The following is a 26,495-nucleotide window of genomic DNA, read 5'->3' as shown; positions in this document are numbered from 1 at the left end:
TGGAGAGCTGGCCTGCGCATACGCTATGCCTGCGGGGGCCGATTCTGCTCTAGACGTAGGTCTCACCTTGTTGGAAACTTGTAAGACATAACATTGATTTGGCCATACATGAACTACAACACTTTTTGACACAATTATCAAATTTAATAAGAGCGGAACCCCATTCAACCCAAGACTAATGATTTAAAACCGATTTTAAAAGTCACTGGGGCCTGGGGTTAGCTCATGGTAGAGCACTTGTCTACATGCAGGAGACCCAAGGTTCTACCCTCAGCAACACACACACACACACACACACACACACGTTCCTGGTATACTAAATGTCTGCAGGAGAATAAAGCAATCGGGAGCCGAGTGTGGTGGCGCATGCTTGTCATCCCAGTGCCTGAGAGGCACAACACGGCAGGACCACAGGTTTGCGGCCACTCTCAGCTACTTAGTGAGGTCCTCCACAACTTACCCAGACCTGTTTCAAAATAAGGAATAAAAATAGGGCTGGGGTAGCCTGGAGGCAGAGTTCCACTGAGTTCAACCCTCAGTATTAAAGATAGCAATCAACATTCCAAAGTATGCATTATACTCAGAAATACAACAGAAGACAGTTTCCTTACTCTAAGTATCAGAGACACGCTGTGTGTTGAAAGGCACAGAATACCTATTTTTAGAGACATCACGGGCTCCTGTGGCCAGATTATAAAATCTTCCCCTCTTCCTCTTCTGCTGAGGATGGACGGCGATGCTCGCGTCCGGTTTCTCCCACTGACTTCCATTTGTGATGTCAACACAGAACTACTATTCTACCAAAGAACTCTGGCCAATTGCTATGGAAATCAAGTGGGACTAATGAACACGCGAATCTCACCCCTGGATAAGATCAAAGGCCAGAAAGTGGAGGTCTCCAGCTTGCTGGCACTAGCATTTCGTCGCTGTTCAAGGCCAGAGTGGGGGGCCCCCAAGAGACACGGAAACCTCGTGGCCCCCAGCAGGGGGGGCAGGGCCACCAGGCAGTGCCTGGGCTAAACAGCCGATGCTGCCGCGGGCTCAGGCACCCCTTCACTGCTCGTTACTCTCCCAGGTGGAGAGAGCACCTGCTGTGAAGGCGGAGTGCGCAGGCACAGGGCACGGCCGACTCGCCTCTCAGGACTGGAGGCTTGGAGCCTGGAGTACATCTTCACCCCCACTCCACCAGGTCCCCCTTCTCTCTGCTCTCCATCCCCCAAACTAATGCTTTTGTTTGCTGCTGGGATTGAACTCAAGAGCATTCTACCTCAGAGCTACACCTCCAGCCCTATTTCTTAATATGAAACAGGGTCTCACGTGTTGCCGAGGTGACCTCAAACCTGCCATCCTCCCATCTCAGCCTCCCAAGAGTTACAGGTGTGTGCCACCACACCCAGCTCCCTGAACTCATGATATTACTTAATATATGCACCCAGCAGCCCACGCCTGTAGTCCCAGTATTTGGGAGGCAGAAACAGGAAGTTCTCGTGTTCAAGGCTAGCCTCAGGAAATGAGACAGGTTCAAATTTAAAAGGGGGGGGCTAAAGGTATAGCTTGGAAGTAGAATATCCCTGGGTTCAAGTCCCAGTACAAAACAAATTTAAAAAAAGGAATATTTAACATAGAGGTTATCAGATCAGTAAGAAAACCTGAAACTGGGTGTGGTGGCGCACACCTGTAATCGCAGTACTCTGGGGGCTGAGACAGGAGGATCACAGGTTCACAGGCAGCCTTAGTAACTTAGGCCCTCCATAACTTAGTGAGACTCTGTACCAAAATAATAAAATAGAACTAGGAGTGTAGCTCAGAGGTAGAGAGCCCATTGGTTCCAGCCAGCCCCTGTACCACACACACACACATACACAAAAGAAAACCTGTACTTTCTGCATATAAATTATAAACTTGTACAATTTGACCGGCAATCCCCAATACATTTCAGAAGAATAGTTCAGAAACGTCAGCACTGGTTCTGAAACCCTTAATCACCTTCTGGCCCCAGCCTGTGGTTCCCAGCCATGTCGCAGGCTGCCGCGGGTCTGTGCGGGGGGGGGGGGGGGGGGGGAGGGAGGGGGAGGGTTCTCTCTTCCAGAGTGACTGAATAGAATCTCCAGAGGCGGGGCCTGGGCCTCAGCGTTCTTTTTCAAAAACATCCTACAGACTTCTAGTCTTAGGACCAGAAACACATTCTAAACAACCTCATCATATTTAGATACGGCAATTGAAAAAAGAGAGAGGGTGCTAGTGGGGAAATTGGTGAAAACCTCAAGTGTTGTATTTGGTAAGCAGAAACTGAGGTCCCGTCCTTGAGACGGCAGAGGAGCCTAGTGCTGGGCACCATGCACAAGGCAGAGGACCCAGTCGGGCCAGGTGGAAAATCTCCATACTAACGCTGCACTTTCCTGAAAATCCCAAAATTAAAATCTTATTTTATTTTTTTGGTGGTACTAGGGGTGGAACCCAGAGGCTTTGTACCTCCAGGCTACACTCCCAGCCCTATTTTATTTATATTTTATTTGGAAATAGGGTCTCACTAAGTTGCTGAGGCCGGCTTCAAAACTGCGTGATCCTCCTGTCTCAGCCTCCCAAGCGCAGGGATTACAAGCGTGCGCCACCACGCCTGGCCAAATATCTTATAATAGCAACATGGCGAGTCCTCAAGCCTAGGAAGCAGGTGAGATAACTGGCATTAAAACCTCAGCACCATGCACTCGAAGTGCCTTAACTTCTCAAGCTGGATTAAGGCAGAACGGTTGGGCCTGGCACGGGACGCTAGGACAGAGCGGGAGCCCCAGCATCTGTGGGGCAGCAGCAGGAGACACCCACCTAGTGAGGACTAAGGCCCTCACCTGTGCCCGACCCAAGGTGCTCATCTGTGAGCTGAACCCCACCCCTTCGCGCTTGAGACGGGCATCACTAGTTGCCCAGGCCGGTCCCTAGCCTGCGATCCTTCTGCCTCAGGACCCCCCCACCCCACTCCCCCCCACCCCCGTCACTGGGATCACAGGCCTTGCGTCCAACCATACACATGCTTTGTTAAAACGGGTGTTCCCCAAAGAACGTATGCACCTGTACAATTCCTACTAAAATCGTATTAAACTGAAATAACTGTAAACTCCTAAGCAGGTTTTGTTTTTGTTACCAGGGGCCAAATCCAGTCTTTTTTCATCTTTTATTTTGAAATAAGGTCTAAGTTGCGGAGGTCGGCCCAGAAGCTGTGACTCTCCTGCCTCAGCCTCCCAAGTGCTGGGATTCCAGGCGTGTGCCGCCAAGCCCCGTGGACCTGTCCCTTTCTCTTGGCAAGTAGGAATCCAACACAGGGAGGGGTGTGGCAGCGCTGGCCGGTCCTGACACTGGGCACTTCCAGCTTGAGGGCAGTACAGATCGCAATGTGGTGCACATTTCTCTACAGAAACTGGCTCCTCATTGATTTTTTACGTTTGGATTGGGAGAGAATGAGATGTTCGAGCATCTAATGCCAAGGCGGCGGCCGCGCAGGCGAAGGGACCTTCCCCACCAGGCAGACGCCGCAGAAGGCTCTGCTCCACGTGCTGCCTCCCCAGCCCCCTCGGCGCTGACACGCATGTAATGTGCACAGCACGCGTGCGCCTCAGGAAGGAAACACCAGCGCTCCTCAGTTACACCGTAAGTGACCGCCATCGGGCGGGGGTGCGTGTACATGTGCATAAACACACTCAAGATTTAATTTCTATTAAGAGCCACGACACTGGGCCACAGCTTACTCAGCCATTCTCCCACCTCTCCCCTGCCGCATTCTGCAGAGTGATCCTAAGACTGACAGCGCAGCCCGCGGCTTCCACTTCAGGGCCCGGCGGCCTCTCGGTTTCCACAGAGCCTGCCCTGCTCTGTCCAAAGGCCACGACCAGCGAAGACTGGCCAGAAGCAGAACGATCCCAATCGCTTCTGCACACTGGGCCACACGACACGGCTGCACAAGGCTCATATGCAGCGCAGCAAACTCCTGCAGCTCTACGCACCACTCCCTCACCTCCCGAAGGTCCAGGCCCCTAAAGAGCCAGCCCAGAAGCTTAGCACTAAGCTCACAAGAGAAACAAATGACCAGCCAGCACCCCAACCGGAGCAGAAGGTGCTAAGAACAGCTCGCCAGGACTGTCCGCCAGAGGGACAAAAGCCTCAGAGGCGCTCATGTGGGGCCAGGTCAGGAGGCGGCACAGCCATAACCAGCCCTCTACACCAGGAGGGGGCACCCGGAAGGGAGGGACAGCGCCAGCCACACCCAGGCCAGCCACACCCAGGCCAGCTTACCACACTCCTCAGAATCTCCTGAGCAGATTTCCGGACCACCCAGGGAGCGGGAAATCTGAGTGATGGTGGACAAAGTCCCCTTGGGAGCTCCCGTGTAGACATGGGCCTCAGGGACAGCTCTGGAATGTAATGAAGTAATGAAGGGGTAAAATTCTAGAGGATACGCTGGGCGGCGTGGTGGCACACGTTTGTAATCCCAGCATTCGGGAGGCTGAGACAGGAGAATCACGATTCACAGACAGCCTCAGCTACTTGGCGAGGCCCTTTGCAACTCAGTGAGACTGTTTAAATAAAAAAAGACTAGCCGGGCGTGGTGGCGCACGCTTGTAATCCCCACGCTTGGGAGGTGGAGACAGGAGGATCGCGCAGGTTTGAAGTCAGCCGCAGTTGGCTTAAGAGACCCTGTTTCCAAAAATAAAATAGGTCTGGGAGTGTAGCCGAAGGTAGAAGGGCTTCCAGGAACCCCAGTACCACCCAAAGAAAAAAAAGACTAAAAATTAGGACTGGGGGTGTAGCTCAGAGGTAGAATGCCCCTGGGTTCCATCCCTAGTACCACAAAAAAAAAAAAAAAAAAAAAATCCAAAGGATACAATAAAGTCAATTGTGGTGGCCCACGCCTGTAGTCCCAGCTCCTCAGGAGGCTGAGGAAGGACAGCGAGTCTGTGGCCGGCATGGGAACTTAGGTAGATCCCATCTCAAAACATAAAAAGGTCTAGGGAAACTCAGTGAGAGTGCAAAGAACAAAAGGATGTAAAATGATCAGAAATCGTGCAAGCCGGAGGGACCTCTGCCCCACCACAGATCTAAAAGCTGGTCCTTCCTTACCGGCTCAGGGCGCCAAGCTTCCGGCCCCTGCAGCCACTGGGTGAAAGGAGCAGACACTCACTCACCGGCCAGCAAGTAGCCGCCCCAGTCTAAGACCAGACTCGCAGATACTTCCTGGCGCTCACTTCTTCCGTACCTGACTAGATATGGAAACGCTCTTGGAAGCACCACATTCTGGAATATGCTAAGTGGAAAATGTCTACTATGCTTCAAAGATAATGATTAAAGGTCCATTCCAACCCATTATCATTATGCGACCCAAGCTGTCACTCGTCCCCTGCTATGGTCAGGTAGAGAATGCCCCCCAGCTCAGGGATGACAGCTAAATCTCACTAAGATTAGTCTATTGTAATGGACTTACTGGGTGGTGACCTAGAGGGCGGGCATGGCTGGGGAAGTGGGTCCCTCTGGGTGCAGCCTTAAGGGCTGTGCCCACATCTTTTTTTGTTTGTTTTTTTGTGGTGCTAGGGATTAAACTCAGTGCCATCCTACTGTGAGCCAAACAACTCCCACCCTATTTTACCTTTTATTTTGAAACCTGGCCTCCCTAAGTTGATGGGAGCCTCACTGAGTTGCTGAGCCTGGTTTTGAACCTGTAATCCTACCTCAGCCTCCCAAGTGCTGGGATTCCAGGCGGGCAGCGCGACCTTATCTTTGAATGTCCTTGCTAGCCCACTCTGCTTCTGGCCCCCACGATGGGAGCTCTGCATGCTCCCTCTCCTGGCTTCCAGCTGCCATGCCCTAGCCTCAGACCCTGGCCTCATGGAGAATGAATCCAGAATTTCCAAAAACAGTGAGCAAATAAACCCCTTCCTCTCAGTAGCAGTGTGGACTGCAGAACGGCTGAGACTTCTTCCTAAAGAGTAAGCACACCCTACCTGCCTCCAAGTACAGAAACACCGTCACCCAGGGCCTGACAGTTCCCAGCTACCCCTGCGCTGGGCCTGGGCTTGGGTGAGCTGGAGAAGACAAGCCCTCGAGTCCCAGGGGCTCTCAAGACCACAAGAGATTGAGGTGATGCCCTAATGGAGGAGAGCAGTGGCAGGGCCACGGGGGAGAAATGAACACCTCGGCTGGCCAAGAGACCTCTGGGTGCAGAACACACACCCACACAGCCACAGGTGGCCAGGGAGTGTGCGGGAAAGGAGAGAGGGGAGCGGGGGCCGGCAGGGCCTTGAGGGCCAAAGTGAAGGTGCTGAATCTCATTCTGACATATTCCTGGGGGCACCTGGCCCTGGATGAAGACACCACCCTGTCTTTGGAGGAGCTGTCAGACCAAGAGAGTCCCAGTGCTTGTCCTCAGCCAACCTTGCAGCCTGGACAGACCCTGACAGGAGGGAGGCCTTCCTGGTCAGCTCCTGCTATTCTGCTGGGACCGTGGTGCTGGGGTCCTGACAGAGGGATGCAGAGGCCTGGGCCTGGAAGGGCTGTTCCCTGGCGAGCGCAGCACTCCCCCTCCCCGCCCCATGCCTGGGCTTCCCTAAGCACTACTCAAAGACAAGCCAGGCTGGAGGGGGGCTGAACTCAGAGGTAAACAGGTTTTGCTGGTGAAAACTTCCCAAACTGGCCAAACACAACCAGTTCCAACTAAGTTTCTTTACTTGAAAGAGCCAAACAAGAACCTAACACAGAAAGAAACTTGCTGTTATTTAAAAAAAATAACACCTATGCCGGGCATGGTAGCACACACCTGTGATCCCAGCATTCCAGAGGCTGAGACAGGAGGATGGCAGTTCGAACAGCCTCAGCTACTTAGGCCCTCTGCAACTTAGACCCTGTTTCAAAAGAAAGAATAAAAATAGGGCAGGGGGTGTAGCTTGAAGGTCAAATGCCCCTGGGTTCCATCCCCAGACCCACACACACAAAAATTAATTAATTAATTAATTAAATAACACCTAGGACACATACCACCACATAAGGCTTACTTTTTGTCTGTCTGTCTGTTTGTTTTGCAGTACTGGGGATTGAACGCAGGGGCATTTTATCTCCGAGCTACACCACCAGCCCAATTTTTAAAATTTCCAAACAGGGTCTCACAAGTGCTGGAGGGCCTCACTAAGTAGCTGAGGTTGGCCTCGAACCTGTGATTCTCCTGTGTGAGCCTCCCAAGTACTGAGATTACAGGTGTGCGCCACCACACCTTGCTAAAACCTTGTTTTACAAGGGCCAGGTATGTACTTGGAAGAAGAACGCTTCAATCCCACCCCAGCACCAACAACAATAATCATTTTTAAACACAAATCCAGCCAAGCCGGGCGTGGGGGCACGCTCGTCATCCCAGCATTCGGGAGGCTGAGACCGGAGGATCGCGGTTCGGGGACAGCCTCAGCTACTTGGTGAGGCCCTCTGCAACTCAGTGGGACCCTGTTTCAAAATAAAGAATGCAAAATAGGGCAGGGGGTGTAGCTTGGAGGTCCAATGCCCCTGGGTTCCATCCCCAGACCCGAAAGAAAAAAAAAAAAAGAAGCCAATTTCTTCTGTAACTCTAGAGAAGCGGATCCCAACATGAAGGTGAGGTGATGGCACGTGGGAAGGCAGAAGGCAGACTCGGGAATGCCGTCACCTGGCTCTGAGGTCCGCTGTGAGGCCTTGGAATTAAGATGGGGTAGCGGTCCAGAAGAGAGGCAGCCCACATGCCCGTGCTGGATTCTGACAAAGACACAGAAGCACCAAAAGGAAAGAGGAGCCTCGCTAATGGCACGGGAAAGAACAGACGTCTGTGGGCAGAAACGATGGCGAAAAGCCACAAGCCTCCACAGAAACCTCCAGCCAAACACACTGGGAAGGGAAGCTGCAGGAAAACTGTCATGGAAGGCGAGCAAGGCGACCGCGGCATGGTACCAATTTCAAGAACCCAGCCAGGCATGGTGGCTCACACCTGCGATCCCAGTTCACAGGCCAGCCTCAGCAAGTAGTAGGACCCTCTTCAACCTAGCAAGCCCATTTCAAAATAAAATGAAAAAGTGGCCGCGGTGGCGCAGGCCTGTCATCCCAGTACCAGGGAACCCGGGACAGGAGGATCGCAGATTGTGGCCAGCCCCAGCTGCTTAGTGAGGTCCTCGCAACTTAGTGAGACCTTGTTTCAAGAAACAGAAGATTAAGCTGGGCGTGGTGGTGCAAGCCTGGGAGGCTGAGACTGGGAGATCACAGTTCAAGGACAGCTTCAGCTACTTAGTGAGGCCCTTTGCAACTCAGTGAAACCCTGTTTCCAAATAAATAAAAAAATAGAGCTGGGGGTGTAGCTCGGAGGTAGAATGCCTCTGGGTTCTATCCACAGTACGGAAGGAAGGAAAGAAGGAAGGAAGGAAGAAAAAAAAGAAGACAGGGCTGGGGTAATAGCTCAGAGGTAGAATGCCCTGGGGTTCAATCCCCAATACCACAAAAATAAATATATAGGGCTGCGGATGGCGCTCAGAGGTAAAATGTCCCTGGGTTCAATTCCTAGTACTACCAAAAAAAAAAAAACAAATAGCCTGGCGTGGTGGCTTGGGAGGTGGAGACAGGAGGATCACGCAGGTTCGAAGCCAGTGGCTTAAGAGACCCCTGTTTCCAAATTAAAAAGTATAAAATAGGTCTGAGAGTGTAGCCCAGAGTTAGATGGGCTTCCAGGAACCCCAGTACCACAAAAAAAAAAAAAAAAGAACCCAAAAAGTTCTTTTGCAGCAGTGGGGAAGAAACCCAAGGCCTCAGGCATGCTAGCCAAGCATTATACCTCTGGGCAAAACCCCCACAGCCCTCAAGTCAAATGAGATAAATTGTACTGTTAAGAGTCAAAGGCCTGCGGGCTTGGTGGGGGTCGCTAGTAATCCCCCTGCTTGGAAGGGGGAGACAGGAGGATCCTGCAGGTTTGAAGCCAGCCACGCTGGCTTAAGAGACCCTGTTTCCAAATAAAGGTATTTTTTTTAAAAAGTCTGGGAGGGTAGCTCAGAGGTAGAAGGGTTTCCAAGAACCCCAGTACCACCAGGGAAAAAAAAAGTCAAAGGCTTTGAGAACAGAGACATACTACAGAGGGGAAGAAAACATTTGCAAATCACATGCCAGACCAAGGGGTGTGTCCTCAATACGGGGTAGCCACCTATACCACTCATCACGAGCACAGACCACCTGTGGCCTTGAACTGTGCAGCCCTCCAGATCTGAACCAGAAGCCCCTCCCTGCTTGGAGGGAGGGACAGGGGAGCGCCTCCCACCTGGGGGAGGCTGTCTGCCTTCTGAGCAGCACCGGCTGTCACTGAGCTGGAGACCTGGAAACAGCGCCAGGGCCAGAGACGGTGCAGCCTGGCTCCTCACTCCCACCCCAAGACCGCCTGCGCACATCAGCTCCAACACCAACCCCAGGAAGAGACCACGCCAACCAGCCCCGCAGCTGTGGAGAGAAAAGCCCACAGGTCCTCCTAATGGAACCCCACTGACTGTGCCTCCACCCACCCTCTACCACCCAGTCACTCTGCAGCTTGGTACCAAAGAATGTTCCTAGCTCAGCGGTGGAGTCCCCCCTTCAAAGCGCTGGCTGAAACCCATGACAGCTGATGGGTCTCATGAGAACCTGCATGCCCCTCTGGTCCGGCACACATCACATCACGGGGTTCCGCAGAGGAATGGCAGTGCTGACACTGGCCCAGCGGGATGGGGCTTGAGGGCAGTATGCTAAGAAGTCAGACCCAAGGCACAGACTTGACGGCCCCATTGGCGTGAACCCCAGCAAAGGCAAATCCACACTGATCCATCAGTGGTCACCTTGGGGGGGAACAGTGAGTGACTGCCTGCAGTTAGAGGGTTCTGTGGTGGTGAAAATGTCCTAAAATTGTCGGGCATGGTGACGCACACTTGTAATCTCAGCATTTGGGAAGCTGAGACTGGAGGATCAAGGCCCTTTGCAACTCAGTGAGACCCTGTTTCAAAATAAAGAATAAAAAATAGGGCTGGGGGTGTAGTGCGCAAAAAAAAAAGTCCTAAAATTATGCTGATAGCAATGAAACTGTGAAGATACTGAAATCATGATTACATTTTATATAAAAAAAAATAAGCCAAGCCAGTGGCACAGGCCTATAATCCCAGTACTTGGGAGGAGACAGGAAGATCACAAAGTCAAGGATAACCTCAATGAGTAGTGAGACTTATCAACCTACTCAAGACCCTGTTTCAAAATAAAAATAAAGCTGAAAGTGGTGGCCCATGCCTGCAATCCCAGTACTTGGGAGGCTGACACAAGAGGATCACAGGTGCGTACCAACCTCAGCAACTTAATGAAGCTCTAAGCAGCCTAGCAAGACCTTGTTTCCGAAAAAGAAATTAAAAAAAAAAAAAATAGGCTAGGGGTATAGCTAAGGTTGAATGCCTCTGGGTTCAAACACTAGCACCACAAATTGTGTGTGTGTGTGTGTGTGTGTGTGTGTGTGTGTGTGTGTGTGTGTTTACACTAGGGCTGGGGATGTAGCTCAGAGGTAGAATGCCTTCAGGTTCAATCCTAATTAGCACGCACACACAGCACACACAGCCTTGAGTCTGACCCCAGAACTGCAAGGGAGGAGGGGAGGTGCTCATCTAATCTTTTGTAACTGTTATCCAAACAGGTAAAATTTTTTTTTTGGGGGGTGGTACTGGGGGGTGGAACCCAGAGGCTTTCTACTTCCGAGCTATACTCCCAGCCCCATTTTATATTTTATTTGGAAACAGGGTCTCACTGAGTTGCTGAGAGCCTCACTAAGTAGCTGAGGCTGGCTTTGAACCTGTGCGAGCCTCCTGTCTCAGCCTCCCGAGCGCTTGCCTGGATTACAAGCGTGCGCCACCACGCCAGGCTCAAACAGGTAAATTTTAACAGTGTAGCATGCTGCTATCTGACTGAAACTAAAACATAAAAGTGTGAAGCAGCTGGGCTTGTAATCTCAGCATTTGGGAGGCTGAGACAAGAGGACCTTGAAGGTTCGAAGCCAGCCTCGGCTACTTAGTGAAACCTTTGCAACTCAGTGAGACCCCGTTTCAAAATAAAAAACAGGCTGGGAGTGTAGCTTGGAGGTAGAATGCTGCTGGGCTCTATCTCCAGTACTGCAAAAAACAAAAGTACATACATACCTGCCTGGAAGCGCATGCGGGGTGGAAGGCCCTGGTTCCATCCTCAGTGCCCATGCAGTGTGAAGCACTTCTCAGTTACCGTATAGAAAGCACTGAGTCTGGGAAAAGCGCTGTGCTTTGTGGGAACCAGGACGCGGGAGCAAGGCAGAGGCGCCGTGGCCACACTGGCCAGGAGCAGAGGCCAGTGCTCCATTCCCTCACTCAGACCTTGCCTAAGTTCGCGAGTCCAATCCCAACGTCCTCCACGGCCCTCCACAGTGCCCCGCCCCACGGCCTGGAGAAATCTGTGTGCGAACCCCGGGGAGTGCTGCTCAGACCCCTGATCACTTCATCTCCGACAGCTAGTGGACCTGAAGGAGAGACTACCGGTTGCCTTCAAGCATGCACCTTGCTGCTCAGTTCTGGACCCTCTTCCTCCGTTATTACAGGCAAAGTGCCTCATTTTCCACACTCTAACCAGTCCTGACCAAGACAGAGCTCCCTATAAGCAGAGAGGCAAACCCAGCCCACGGGTCTACAGTGCTGCGGTCCCACCACCTGCCGATGCAGTGTCAAGTTGTGTTTCCCACCTGAAAGGCGCCCACGTGTGGCTCTGAGCCTTGAAATGTGGCTACTGACAGGAACTGGTATTTTCAACTTTATTTGACTAAGAGGCACATGCAGTTAACCGAGCGTTTATTTGTGGGTTTTTTTTTTTGTTTTTTTTTTTGCAGCACCGGGGATGGAACCCAGGGGCATTCTATACATGAGCTACACCCCCCAGCCCTATTTTTTTAGTATTTATTTTGAAACAGGGTCTCACAAGTTGCAGAGGGCCTCACTAAGTAGATGAGGCTGGCCGTGAACCTGTGATCCTCCATCTCAGCCTCCCAAGTACTAGGATTACAGGTGTGTGCCACCACACATACCTATCCCATCCTTAAAATTCACTGTCAGAAGCCGGGCGTGGTGGCGCACGCTTGTAATCCCTGCGCTTGGGAGGCTGAGACAGGAGGATCACACAGGTTCAAAGCCAGCCTCAGCTACTTAGTGAGACCCTGTTTCCACATAAGTTATAAAACAGGGCTGGGGGTGTAGCCTGGAGGTAGAAAGCCCCTGGATGCCACCTCCAGTACCACAAATAATTTTTTTCACTATCAGGGGCCTGGCCATATGGCACAAGCCTGTAATCCTAGTATAAGAGACTGAGAAAGGAGGATCACAGGTTTGAGGCCAGTGTGTAGAAATTCAGTGAGACTTTCAAAATAAGATAGGGCTGGGGTATAGCTCAGTGGTAGAATGCCCTGAGTTCTAGCCCTAGTACCACAAGATGGGGGAAGGGTTGGGGTATGGACTAGTGGTAGAACCCATGCCCCAGTTTCAATCAAAGCGACACACACAGTCAGGTGAGGAGACTGATTAGAAGCCAAAGCCCTGGCCGCACAGGGCTGGCTGGGAGCTCACGGCGACCACCTCCCAAGTCATCTCACTGCTTTCAACCTCTGCCCAGCTAAGGAATCCTGAGGCGCCAGGGCCTCCACCCGGATTCCTTCCCACCTGCACAATCTGCAGGCTTGGAGAAAGGAGGAGGTCAGGTGACAGGACACCCACACAGGCAGCCAGGGCCTCGGATGGGCCCTGGGCCTGGAGCCGAGCCTCACCAGCCCACGAGTGTGACCTGCAGGCTCCAAGTGGGCGCCTGGGCGCTCAGAGCCGGCTGCTCCGGGGAGAGGCCCGTGGGTGGGCGGGCGGCACCACGCTGACGGGTCCACTCTGTTCCAAACACCTCGCCACCGAGCCCACCATCTGGAGAGCCAAGCACTCCAGGCCCCTTGAGTCTGGGCCCGCCTGAATCCCGACGCACGCACGCATTCAGCCACACGGCACAAAAGGGCTCGCTTCAGGAATACATCACGCCAGCCCAGGACCTTATCAAAACGCGCCACAGAACCCGACTGGCAGAGGAGGCCACCGGCAATGTGTAGCGAGGCGCGTGGTATCTTTCTATAGCACCAAGTTCCGGATGCTGCGCTGTGTGGGCCCCAGCACATTTCGGTGGCAGGAGACTTTCTCTACTTACAGCATGTGGTGAACCACACAGAAACACTCAGACGAGGCTGCCCGTCTGCAGCTGGCCGCTCTGGGGCGAGGTAGGAGACAAGGTAGCCAGGCTGCTCAATGAACACAGCCACGCCGCTGTTCCACTGCCAGAGGCACCCTGGCTCCAACCCTGGCCTGCACTTGCCCTGGGTGAGCGGGCTCCACTCTCCAACTCGCTCGGTGCACCCCTTCGGGGGGGGGGGGGGCACCTGGAGCCCACACCACTAACGGCCCTCAGCATGCACCTGCGCACCTCCTGACCCGCCCCTTGCATACCAGCTTCCTTGAACTGCTGTAACCCATCACTGAAAACCTGGAGGTCCCAAGTCTGAAATGGCTCTCACTGGCCAAAATCACAGTGTCGGCAGGGCTGCTCCTTCTGAGGGCTCATGGACTTCTTCCCCTGTTGCCCCTGTGCCTCCAGGCCAGGAGGGGCTGGCCATGCCACTCTTGCCACAGGACCCGACTCCTTCCCAGGACCCTGTGACCACACAGGTCCATCTGAACCACGAAGGACGGCCTCACCAGGGATCCGCAGGAGGACTCTGCTGTGTGACCGAGTGCGTCCCAGGTGCCAGGGATCAGGGCACAGATGTCACAGGGGGCGAGGGGGTCCTTCTGCTACCACAGACCCAAAACCTCTAGTCAGGGCCAGCAGATTCAAGCCCCACTCCCCCGCATTTCTCAGGATACCAGTCCACCATGTCACCTCCTCTGGAAGTCCTCCCCAACCCACCCCTTGCAAGTAGGCCAGCCCTCTGTCCCTGAAAGGACAAAGGCAGGCAGGCAGGTGTGTGTGTATGGGGTGGGGGGCTACAGCCGGTACCCTAGCAAGGAGTGAACTTTAGATCTGTTGCCACATCCAACCTGTACCCAGGGGCTCATCTCTAACAAGGGGTGGGCTGGGCACTGCCAAGCTGGTGCGGCCACGCACATCGGACAGCTGCAGGCAGCCTACACACGTAGGACCATGGCATAGCCCGGGAGATCTTAGGACTAGTGGAACTATAACCCAAAGATAAATGAAGCCCCGATCACTCTCTTCCAGTGGGAGATAAGTTATAATTTTCAGGATACATCAAAGCCGTCTAATGAAATGCTGCGAGCCGGGTACAGTGCCACATGCCTGCGATCCCAGTACCTGGGAGGCTGAGACAGGATCACAGGTTGGACGGACAGCCTCAGCAAGTAGTGAGACTCTCATCAACCTAGCAAGACCCTATTTCAAAATAAATATGAAATAGGGCTGGGAATACAGCTCCAAGGTAGAATACCCCTGGGTTCAATCCCCAGTGCCACAAAATAACTCAGAGCTGCGTGTGCAGGCGCGCTGTGGCCTTTGCCTGGGGTGTGCACTTGGCGTTGACACAAGCAACTGCTATTCCATGCAAGGTTCTGCCCAGTAACCACTGGAATGAAAAAGCACATACGCCCCGGGCCTTCGATTCTGCTACATGAGTATTTCAAAGTTACCCCAGGTGGCCTGTTTCTTGGTCAGGTTTTAGGTTTTCACAGTTGTTCCACATCTGGTACAAGGGGACAAACAGATCATCTATTGGTGCCTTCTACAAACATGCAATTTCTTTCTTTTTCTTTTTTTTTTGGTGGTACTGGGGGTGGAACCCAGAGGCTTTCTACCTCCGGGCTATACTCCCAGACCTTTTTGAATATTTTATTTGGAAACAGGGTCTCACTAAGTTGCTGAGAGCCTCACTAAGTAGCTGAGGCTGGCTTCGAACCCGCGCGACCCTCCTGTCTCAGCCTCCCAAGCGTGGGGATTACAAGTGTGCACCACCACGCCCGGCTTCAAACATGCAATTTCTGCAATGCTTTTTTTTTTCCTCCAAATTGTGCCTGTACTGTTTTGTTGTTGTTGTTTGAGGGAGGAGGGATCATTGGGAATTGAACCCAAGGAGTCTGAGCTACACCTAGCCCTTTCATTCATTTTATGGTATCAGGGTTCTCCCAGGGGCAATCTGCCTCTGAGTTACACCCCCAGCCCGAATTTATTCTTTAATTAGAAACAGGGTCTAAGTTGCTGAATTTGGCTGCAAACCTGCAATCCTATCTCAGCCTTCCACCTATTGAAATTACAGGTATGTGCACCATGCCTGGGCTATCTTATTTTGAAACAGGGTTTTCCTTGGTTGCTAGGCTGAGCCTGAAATTGAGGTCTTCCTGTCTCAGTCTCCGCAGTACTGAGACTACTGGCATGTACCAAGTGTCTGTTTCAAACTGCTGAAATCTAATTCAGCAATTCATGTTTGTTGAATTTATTAACAAACTGAAGCTTTTTTTTTTTTCCGGTGGTACTGGCAGTGGAACCCAGAGGCTTTCTATCTCCAGGCTATACTCTCCAAAACCTATTTTATATTTTATTTGGAAACAGGGTCTCACTAAGTTGCTGAGAGCCTCACTGAGTAGCTGAGGCTGGCTTCGAACCTGTGGGATCCTCCTGTCTCAGCCTCCCAAGCGCGGGGATTACAAGCGTGCGCCACCAAGCCCGACTAAACTGAAGCTTTTCCTGTTTTGTTTTGCGGAAGGAGGGTGAGGCATTTTTTTTTTTTTTTGGTGGTACTGGGGTTCCTGGAAGCCCTTCTACCTCGGGGCTACACTCCCAGACCTATTTTTACATTTTCATTTTGGAAACAGGGTCTCCTAAGCCAGCGTGCGGCTGGCTTCGAACCTGCGCGATCCTCCTGTCTCCGCCTCCCAAGCGCGGGGATTACAAGCGTGCGCCACCACGCCCGGCGAGGGTGAGGCATTCTATCTCTGAGCTACACCCCCAGCCCTATTCTTTATATTTATTTATTTATTTATTTATTTATTTATTTATTTATTTATTTATTTTGTAGTGCCAGGGATAGAACCCAGAAGCATTCTGCCTCTGAGCTACAGCCTCAGATCCACTTTTCCTTCTTTTTTGAAACAGGGTCTCACTGAGCTGCAAAGGCCTCACTAAGTAGCTGAGGCTGGCCGTGAACCGCAATGCTCCCGTCTCAGCCTCCCAAATGCTGGGATTACAAGCATGCACCATGCCTGGCTTCGTTTTAATTCATTATTTTAAAACGGGGTCTCACTGAGTTGCAAGGTAACAAGCATGGGGCACCACACCCGGCTCCTAGGTCCTTTCCGCTCCACTTAATTTGTTTGTATTACAGTTCTAACAAGTAGTATTATCCATGGACTAGAAATTTAAAAAAAAAAAACCCTGGTTCTTCCCAAGTAATTTGAGAAGCCCTTCCAATATGCTTCTTACTCATTTTGCTCCTGCAGGACACAATGCATCTTTCCAACAGTCATGTGATGAGGTCCTCAGGACACCTAGGCAAGACTCCAACCACATCCATTAGGGCGGCACAGCGCTTACGCTCCAAGTGGAGATGCAGGGTCCTCTATCTGTACTGGAAGGGGGGGGCGGCGGCACGCTGACCCCTGAAGACTTCAAACACCGGTAGTCAAAGGAAGAATTGATTCCAAACTTAAGTTGGCCCCTGGCTGGTGGCTACAGTAATTGCATGGTGTGGGGTTAGATTCTTTTTTTTTTGGGGGGGGGGTCTGGAGATGGAACCCAGGGGCATTCGACCTTCGAGCTATACCCCTGCCCTATTTTTTATTCTTTAATTTGAAACAGGGTCTCACTAAGTTGCAGAGGGCCTCAGTAAGTAGTAGCTTAGGCTGTCCGAAAACCGCAATCCTCCAGTCCCAGCCTCACGAATGCTGGGATAACAAGCTTGCGCCACCACGCCCAGCTTTTTATTCTTTATTTCGAAACAGGATCTACACAGGGTTGCGAAGGGCCTCACTAAGTAACTGAGGCTGTCCACGAACCCAGATCCTCCAGTCTCAGCCTGAATGCTGGGATTACAAGCTTGCGCCACCACGCCTGGCTGGGGTTAGATTCTTAAGAGCCCTGGGATGCTTCAGGGAAACACGGGATCCTGGCCAGGGCAAAGAAGACACAGCACCAGGAGAAGCAGCCCTGATCATCCCTGCTACCGAGAGTGAGAGGCAGCTGGGAGGCTGTGGCTCCAGGCAGACCCTGTCCCCACTCAGCAGCTAGCTCCTCCCAGGGTGCTCAAGGTTAGATCTCCACTCCCCTCTGCCCACCTCAGTCCTTACAAGCTCTAGCTCTGAGACAGGAAGGCCCAGAATCATATGGGGAGAGTTCCAAGTATCCAGGACAGTTGTAAAGCACGTTAGTATTTGAGTGTTTTAACTACTTCAGTTTGCCAGCTGTGAGTTTCTCCTGCGAGCAGATATTAAATAGAAGAATAGAAGAACTTATAATATTACCAATATCCTACGCTACTTAAAAAGAGGTGCTTGTAATCCCAGTACTTGGGAGGCTGAGACCAGAGGATCACGGTTCGCAGCCAGCTTCAGCTACTTAGTGAGGCCCTCTGCAACTTGGTGAGACCCTGTTTCAAAATAAAGAATAAAATAAATAAATAAATAGGACTGGGAGCGTAGTTGGAGGTAGGATGCCCCTGGGTTTCATCCCTGGTACTACCAAAAAAAAAAAAAAAAAAAAAAATAGGGCTGGGGGTGTAAATAAAAGGTAGAAGGCCCCTGGGTTCCATCCCCAGCACCACCAAAAAAAAAAAAAAAAAAAGAGGAAAGGAAGAGAAGAGGTTTATGCTACTACTGGCCTGTGTAGCCATTTGCACATTTTAAGGAGCATTACATGTAATTGTTTTAAAAGAATAATCGCATAGGGTCAGTTATGAGCCCTGACATATAATTCACTCCCCAAAGTCATATTGATGAAACGCTCTTGCAACTCTAAGTTGCCGGCCCACGGCTCGGCCTACACAGAGCAGCACCACGTGGCTTCCTCGGGAAGGCGCCCTTCACTGTCTGAAAGTACCACCAAAGGGGTGGCAGGAGGGACAGCGGAGAGAATTCTGATTACCACTGAGACACCTGCGGCCGCACCCTGGGTGTGGGCTCACTGGGCAACACAGGCTGCCCAACCAAACTCACACGACTCGCTCCACACCAGATACCAGGGCACCATTACTGCAGGGCAGGCCAGCACTGCGCAAGGTTCCCGGGCTGATCCGCAACGCAGGACCTTGCCCTCCCGGCAGCAGGATGTCAGGAAACCTCAGTCACTGGCCTGGAATGAGAACCCAGGGCCTGGGCCTGGACGTCCTGCGGCAGGCAGGAAGTCACACAACACTGTCCTGCTTCCACACGGGAGCCTCCTCCTCGGCAGCGTCCAGTTCCCAGGGACCCAAGGTGGACTCCGCGGGCGCCCGAGGGCACCTGCGCATCTGACCACCAAGGGCTGCGGGCGAACAAGGCCACAGCCTTCTCCAGGCAGTGCTAGGCCCACTCACGGGTGCCCCGCTGAGTTCTGCAAACCCCCGGTCTTGCCCAGGCCTTTCTGTCCCTGCCTGAGAAGCTTTCTAAAAACTGTTTCCAATTTCCAAATAAAAGCTCCGATTCCCAGGAAGCGGGTCTGCTTCTCCTCAAGCGTTTCCACAGTCGACCTCACAGTAGCCAAGGCACGGGCTGGCGTGCTAGGGAATGGCACAACCTGCTTTCTGGCCACCGGAAAGCCCGCTGCTCCAACTCTCAACAGTCCAGATAGGTTCAGAACAAGTAGTCTATGAAGCAGGTGGCATTTAACTTCTGACTCTGCCCGGGGAAATGTCAAGAAATACCTTGTTACAACCCTGTTCTCCAGGGTGGTTCTCTGCCTTAGCAATCAAGCAGGAATATCCAGGCTACTTATTACTCATTCAAAAACTGGAAACAGTATCAAAAATTCTTTGAAATACTCAAAAGAAACTTTTGGTAATTTATGAAGGTCTATGAAAATGCTCCTCTGGGGGAAAAAAGCTTTTTCTTCTAACAGGATAAAAAAAAATGCCATTATGTTACTTAAAGCAACTTACGTTGAAAGCAATAAAAGTGAATTAGCAGCTATCAAAGTGATACTGGTTTATGGCTTCAGCGTCCTTTCAAAGGCCACCTTGCCAGCCGGCCAGCCCCTGCACTACTGCTGAGCCTCAGACTTCATGGAAGCCCTGTTTCCTGAATGAGTGCCTCCATAAACACATGGCAGAACAGCACAAGGCCTTCTTTTTTTTCTTTTCTTTTTTTTTTTTTTTTTTTTGGTGGTACTGGGGATGGAACCCAGGGGCATTCTACCTCTGAGCTCCACCTCCCAGCCCTATTTTTTATTCTTTATTTTGAAACAGGGTCTGAGTTGCAGAGGGCCTCGCTAAGTAGCTGGGGCTGACTGAGAACTGCGGTCCTCTGGTCCCAGCCTCCCAAAAGCTGGGATTACACGTGTGCACCACCGCGTCAGGCTCAGTCATCTAAACTGATGATCCCACGGTGAGAGAGGCAGGTCCCCCAGGGGGACCCTTGGCTCGGAGTGTGGCTGAAATGCCAGCTAGAAAGAAGGGCTTAGGAGAAAGGCCACACCTCAGCAGGGTGTGAGCACTTTCCCGAGGTGTCTGTCTGCTCCAAAAGGATGCAGGACCCCGACTGCGGCCTCTCCTGGGGAAGGGCGCTGGAGTCGAGCCCCACTGAGACACCTACGGCCGCACCCTGGGGTGCAGGCTCACTGGGCAACACAGGCGACGCGGTGCCTCAGGCAGCCTGCAGTGTCTGGCTATGAGGGGTTCAGGACTGAACCCGTAAGAAGGGACAGCACAAGCCCCAACCAGAGCCTCAGTTAGGAGGCTGACAAGAGACACCGACAGGCCTGATGAGGATGCGGGGCCCCAGAAGAACTTCAGGCCAACTCCGACACAGGACGCTGGGCGAGCTGGCTTGCCGGCCTCCACCTGGTTCTCCAAGTCGTCGCCAGGCGCTCCCACACCATCGCAGTAAGTCGGAAGCCACCAAGCTGACCGGCTGGCAGCAGTCACACGATACCCGATGCAACACATCCAACTCCTATTACCCAGTCGACTTTCCTCAAAACATTCTGCCTCAACTTTAAAACTCCGCTGCAGGCACATCAAACCCAGGCATGCACGGACATCACTTGCTTTGACTCAGGTTGCTCCGGTTTTCCTGCAATTCCACACCAGGGAGCCATTCCGGCAGGACATCTGCATACCACCAACAGTCAATGGCCCACCTGCGGCCTGTTTCCCCTGGTTCGTGCCCTGAGCAGACCCCTCCTCAGCTGCGAAGGTCTGACCATGACAGCAGCGCCCTCAGTGGACACCTGCGCTCCACAGGCTGCTCCCACATTGCACGCGCTCGCCAAGTTTGGTCTCACCACAACCTGGGCAGGTATGAATGACCTCCTTTCCAAGAATGCAGAAACCCGAGAGCTCAAGCAGCCTGCATGAGATCACACAGCAACGCACAGCAAACCCAGGCTCAAACCCAGGCCTGGGGGTGCGGCCCGGGGCAGAGCACTTGCCTAGCCAAGTCTGCCCCAGCACCAAAAGCAAACGGAAATGAGGCCCAACTCAAGTCCAGGTTCTTTGATTTTTTTGCAAGTCTGGGGATGAAACCCAGGGACATTCGACCTCCGAGCTACACCCCCTGCCCTGTTTTTTATTCTTTATTTTGAAACAGGGTCTCACTAAGTTACAGAGGGCCTAAGTAGCTGAGGCTGTCCGCGAACTGCGATCCTCCAGTCTCAGCCTCCAGAATGCTGGGATTACAAGCGTGGCCACCACGCCCGGCGTCCACATTCTTTTCAGCCATCATCCTGCCCTACTATGAACTTAACGCCCCCCCCCCGCAAAAAAAAAGTAATTCAGAAGAAAACAGGACAAACTATACACTTTCTTCCCAGGTTTGCCAGTATGGATCATTTGATCCCAGAAGATAATAATGGAACAATCAACAGCCTGGAAGAGTGGAGCTCCAGGGCCGGCATGCAGGCGCTGGGCGCCGTCGCCTCCGTCGCTCCGGGGCTGCCCAGTCTGTGCCAGCTTCTCCGTGCCCATGCTCACTTCCTAACTCCAAGGGAGCTCCGGCCACCGAAGCACCCCGAGGAAGGCCTCCAGCCTCTCAGTACTATCACACGGCTACTTGAAAGAGCCTGTACTTTAGATATGAAAGCACAAGTGGACGCTTATCTGGGTCGGTGTGTGTACGCAAGAACTCACTTTCTGCTTCTAAGCATTCCTCAGCAGGAAAATAGGTTGAAACCCCATCTCCCCACACAGGTGTGGAGCCCCAAATTCAGCAACGACCTCTTCAGGAGCTGTGGGCAACACAGGATTTGCTCCTGCAGGCAGAGGTGTACAGAGACAGGAACTGACTACCGTCCACCTTGGAGCTCCCGCTCACCTGGGCCCAGGAACCGACCGCAAGGAACAGACCGTTTATGTCTTTGTGGACCGTCTGTGCAGGAGGAAAGCTCTGGGGAAACTTCTTGTGGACTCAACAGGGTACAGACCAGACCACCATCTCTCCAAGGCCTTGAGAAGCAGCCCCGAGCCAGACACGCCTTCCGGGCCACCAAAGGTAGACGGCAAACAAAACCACCAGGCAAATCCAATCCCGGCCAGTCCTAAGACCACCACCTCCTCCACCGCCCCACAGGCCTCCCCACACGGTGCGACGGCCGCTTCCGCCTCCGTGCTGCGCTCCCAAACGCGGCCTCATCTCCGCCTCCCACCCCCTACCTGCTCATAATTAAAACCCAATCCTGAGCCAAGACTGAGTTCAGTCGGACGCAGGCGCACCCCCATTAAGTGGGGCGGGAGGGGAGCGAACTAACCCTGACCTATGGGCAGGGGCTGAGCGCCAACCAACCCAACCAGTCTCCCCGGCTCCTCGAAACCACCCACCCTAGAGGGGCAGGCGGCTGCTCATCACCGAGCCTCGAGCTGGCCAGGACCCTGACAGCTTCCAGCTGCTGGCTCTGAGGAAGCCAGGCAAAGGCTCCCAACAGGTGTAAGCTGCTGGCTCGCCTGATGGGGATCCCACTCACACGCCGGGCTAAGGAAGCCCGCCTAGGCCGCATTCCCCATCCCACCCTTCTGGCTTTTTACTCTCCCCCACCCAAAGTTACAGAGCAGCCCCCACGTGAGGAGGGGAGGCTGAGCCGACCGCACACCTGTGGACGCTCACTGGGACTCCTCAAGGACCACGGCCCTGGGGACGGGGGCCTCCTGCATAAGGAAACCTGGACCCAGGCTCAGCCGGAACAGTTGGCGGCCGCGGCAGCCACTAACAACAGCCCTCTGTCACCCACTGCGGGATCCTGCAGATCAGGGGATCTCAGGGGTTACCTCTCCAAAGCACACACTGCTCTGACGTGCAAATACAAGCCACCCTGAAAGCACACGCCACCTCCAAGGAAAACTCTTCCTGGGCTCGACACTCTAGCCTTGAGCCAAGCCCTGAAACCTGTGGTCACTGACGCCAACCCGGACCCCGGGGGGGCCGAGCAAACTGCCCGGCGATGGCCGGGTTTTCCCGCTCTCACTAGTGCTTAAGACACTTGAAAAGTAGGTAAGAGCGTGTGCCTGGCAAACTGACGTGCTCCGGATCTTATTTTGGTCAGATACTACTGGAAAAGGAAGCTGAAGAGCAATCCTTCCGGTTTGGTTTTAGACATGCTGCAAAAGAGTCCGAGTGTAACAGGGAGACACAAACTTCTCTGGGCGACGGATTCCTTCAGACCTCTGCTTAATCGGACCTGCCGGCCGCTCTGCTTAGTGGCCGGCCTGCCGGGGCCCAGGGAAGCAGCTGGCCTGGTCCCTGGCGTGGACTCCGCGCTCCTGCCCCCAGGCCTGCCCCGGTAAGTTACCACTGGCGAGCGCCCCAGCCGCCCTGTCCTCCGCACCACGGCCGGTCCTTCCGTGGCCAGCCGACTGCCAGCAGTAAGTCACCCCGGAACCACCACGGCTCCCACCCGGCCGCCCAGCGCTGGCCGCGGGACACAGCGCTCCACCGCCACTTCCGAGGGCCTCCATTCATTCCCACACCCGAGCCCTCCCGCGGGGAGCAGACCCGGGGCGCCGCAGCCCGGGCCCCCCGCGGGCGCGGAGGCCAGCCACCCCCTCCCCGCCGCGGATCACGAGCCACGCGGGGTGCCCTCCGACGCCCCGCGGCCCGAGCCCCCGCCTCCATCACGCCGCCGAGGGGGCAGCCGGGCCCCGGCCAGCGCGCGCCGCCGAGGTCCGGCCCGGGGCCGCGAGCCTCGGCCTCGGCCTCGCAGGTGTCCGGCCGCGCGGGCGCAGGTGCGGCGGCCCCGCTCCGCCCGCGCTTTGTGCCCGGGCCGGGCGCCGCACAATGCGCGGCGGGGCCCATGACGGTGCACCGCGGCCGGCCGGGCCCGGGCCTGCGTAAAGATGGCGAGCCGCCGGCCACAATGGGCGCCCGGCCGCGGCGGCGGCCTCACCTTCCATCTCCATGTCCTCGGGCTCGCTCAGCTGCTGCTCGCCCGCCTTCTGCTGCTGCTGCTGCTGCTGCTGCTGCTGGTGGTTCATGGCGGCCGCGGCCTGCGGCGGGCCGGGCGCGCGGGCGGCGGGCCGGGCGGCGGCGGCGGCGGCGGCGGCGGCGGCGGGGCGGCCTCCTCCTCCTCCTGCTCCCGCGCGTCCTCGGCGGCGGCGGCCCCGGGGCGGCGGGCGGCGGGCGGCGGCGGCGGCGGCGGCAGGGAGACGCGCACGTACTTGCTCGCGATGCGCCCAATCGCGGCGCCGCGGCGGGCCGGGCCGGGCCTCCCGCAGCGCCGCCGCCGCCGCCCGCGCGGGGCCCGCCTGCCGCCGCCGCCGCCGGGGCCGGGGCCGGGGCCGGGGCTGCGGGGCCGCGGCGCGCCGGGCGGCGGGCCGGGCGGAGGGCGGCCGGGCGGGCGCAGCCCCGCCGCGGGCCGGGCGCCGGGGGCGGCGGGCGGGCGAGCGGGCCCGGGGGCCGGCGGGCGGCGGCGGCGGCGGGCGGCGGGCGGGGCGGCGGCGCGGGCGGCGGCGGCGGCGGCGGGGCTCCGGCGGAGGACGCGGCCCGGCGCTCGGCTCCGCGGGCTCTCAAAATGGCGGCGGCGTGAAATGTCACATCCGCATGGGGGGCGAGAGCGAGCCGAGCGCCGGCCGCGGGCGGGAGCCGGAGGGCGGGGCGGCGCGGGGGGCGGCGCGGGGGGCGGGGCCGCGGCCCGCAGGGGCCCGCCCCCGGCCCGGCCCGGCCTGCGGGGGGGCCGCGCCGCGGGGGCCGGGCGGGGCGCGGGCGCCGCCCCGGCGGGGGCGCGGCCCCAACTGCTGCCCGTGGCCGGGCGGGGCGGGGAGCGGGGCCTCGGCGGCCGCGCTCAGCCCCCAGCGCCCCCCCCCTGACCCGGGAGACCGCGCTCAGCCCCCGGCGCCCCCCCCCAAAGCTCGAGAGACCGCGCTCAGCCCCCGGCGCCCCCCCCAGGCTCGGGAGACAGCGCTCAGCCCCCGGCGCCCACCCCCCTGGCTCGGGAGACCGCGCTCAGACCCCGGCGCCCCCCCCCTCAGGCTCGGGAGACCGCGCTCAGACCCCGGCGCCGCCCCCAAGGCTCGGGCGGCCGCGCTGAGCCCCCGGCGCCCACCCCCCTGACCCGGGAGACCGCGCTCAGCCCCCGGCGCCCACCCCCTGACCCGGGAGACCGCGCTCAGCCCCCGGCGCCCACCCCCCTGGCCCGGGAGACCGCGCTCAGCCCCCGGCGCCCACCCCCCTGGCCCGGGAGACCGCGCTCAGCCCCCGGCGCCCACCCCCCTGGCCCGGGAGACCGCGCTCAGCCCCCGGCGCCCACCCCCAAGGCTCGGGCGGCCGCGCGCGCCCCCCTCCCCGCCGGCCCGGGCGAGAGTGTGCGCCCCGGCCCGGCCCGCTCCGCGCTCAGAAGCCCCGGGGCGCGCCCCCCATCCCCTGTCTGTGGCCCGGCCCAGGCCCGTTGATGCCGAGGGTCCCCGCTTTTCCATGGTAACCGGGGCTGTGTGGACCAGGCGAAGGAGGAGGAAGAGGGTCGGGGGCGTCTCTACCGCCCCCGTCTCCGGGGGGATGTAATTTTGGCCTAGAAAGGCCAGGAGGGGGGTTCCTGTCCCGCACGCCACCTCCCTACCCCCTCTCGCCGCGTTTCTTTGCGGCTCCTGCACAGTACATCTGCTCACCCCCCAAAGAACACTGGGTTCACAGAAGTGAGCCCGCAGCTCGGGACGCGCGGGCTCCCGGGGGTGGGATTCCTACTGAGGGCGGGCTGGATGGAGGTGGGGTTCCACCGCGCCCCAGGCAGCTCAGACACTCGAAGGTTCCCCCCCAGTGAACTTCCTGCCGGGCCAGGGGGGCAGAATGCGGCTGATAGGTGATTCCCCCCCTCCTCCGGAGCTCGGAAAACTTGTTTTTCACACAAATGCTAATGAACAGTTCCCCGTGCAAAAGAGCTCTGGGCGAAGGTGCTCCCGGGCTTTGCGGAAGGAAGGCCAGTTCTGGCAGAGGAAAAGTTGGGGAGAACGTGATAGGCTTATCGGTTCACACGCCAGCCTCATCATTTGCTGAGTTCAAGATTTAAAAGGACGCTTTCAATCTGGCAAGGGGGCGCACGTCTGTAATTCCAGTGCTTTGGGAGGCTGGGGAGAGTAGGATCTTAGGTTCAAGACCCTCAGGAACTTAGGGAGACGCTGTCTTAAAAATAAATAAGCCGGGTGTGGTGGAGCAAGTTTGTGATCCCAGCATTCAGGAGGCTGAGACAGGAGGATCGCGGTTCACCAGTTTCAGCTACTTAGGCCCTCTGCAACTTAGTGAGACCCTATTTCCAAATAAAGAATAAAAAATAGGGCTGGGGGCGTAGCTCAGAGCTAGAATGTCCCTGGGTTCCATCCCCAGTACGCAAATAAATAAATAAATAAATACACCAGGAGTGGTGGCACACATCTGTAATCCTAGTACTTGTGAGGCTTTGATGGGAGGATCACAGGTTCAAGGACAGCCTCAGCAATCTACTAGTGAGACCCTGTAGCTCTGAGGTAGAATGGGTGTGTTGAAAAGCTGCAGAGGGGAATCCACTGAATAATGCCTGCTTCCTGCCAACAAGCCTCCCTCCAAAGGGCTTGGAGAGCCCCAAAGGGTGGAGGACTAAGGGCACCATTCTTGATGGCTGCTATTTAAAAAAAAAATCGTAACGTCCACTCTGATTCAGAAATCTAAGGAAGAGCCTGGGCGTGGTGGCATGCTTGTAATCCCAGCATTCAGGAGGTGGAGACCTAAGGATCATGGTTCTCTTTCTGCCAGCCTCAGCTACTTAGTGAGGCCCTCCACAACTCAGTGAGACTGTTTCAAAATAAAGAATAAAAACTA

General features: G+C 55.5%; 1 protein-coding gene across 2 annotated transcripts in view; it reads right to left on the bottom strand.

The window, feature by feature from the left end:
* The window catches only part of USP7 (ubiquitin specific peptidase 7), a gene marked incomplete at both ends in the record, with an annotated part of 60,948 nt that extends 37,262 nt beyond the window's left edge, over positions 1-23,686 (bottom strand). Inside the window, one exon of one of the 2 annotated variants that reach the window (XM_080702815.1) lies at positions 23,599-23,686. In XM_080702815.1, the coding sequence (XP_080558941.1) occupies positions 23,599-23,686 (88 nt within the window). Of the gene's footprint in view, positions 1-1,986; positions 2,018-23,598 lie in introns of those variants that run through there. The other variant, XM_080702816.1, reaches the window with a different exon arrangement.
* Positions 23,687-26,495: the final 2,809 nt, after the last annotated feature.

This window comes from Muscardinus avellanarius (genome assembly GCF_963383645.1).
Source record: "Muscardinus avellanarius genome assembly, chromosome: 10".
NCBI lineage: Eukaryota > Metazoa > Chordata > Mammalia > Rodentia > Gliridae > Muscardinus > Muscardinus avellanarius.
The sequence above is the reverse complement of the archived record's forward strand: the minus strand, read 5'-3'. Positions and strand labels throughout refer to the sequence as shown.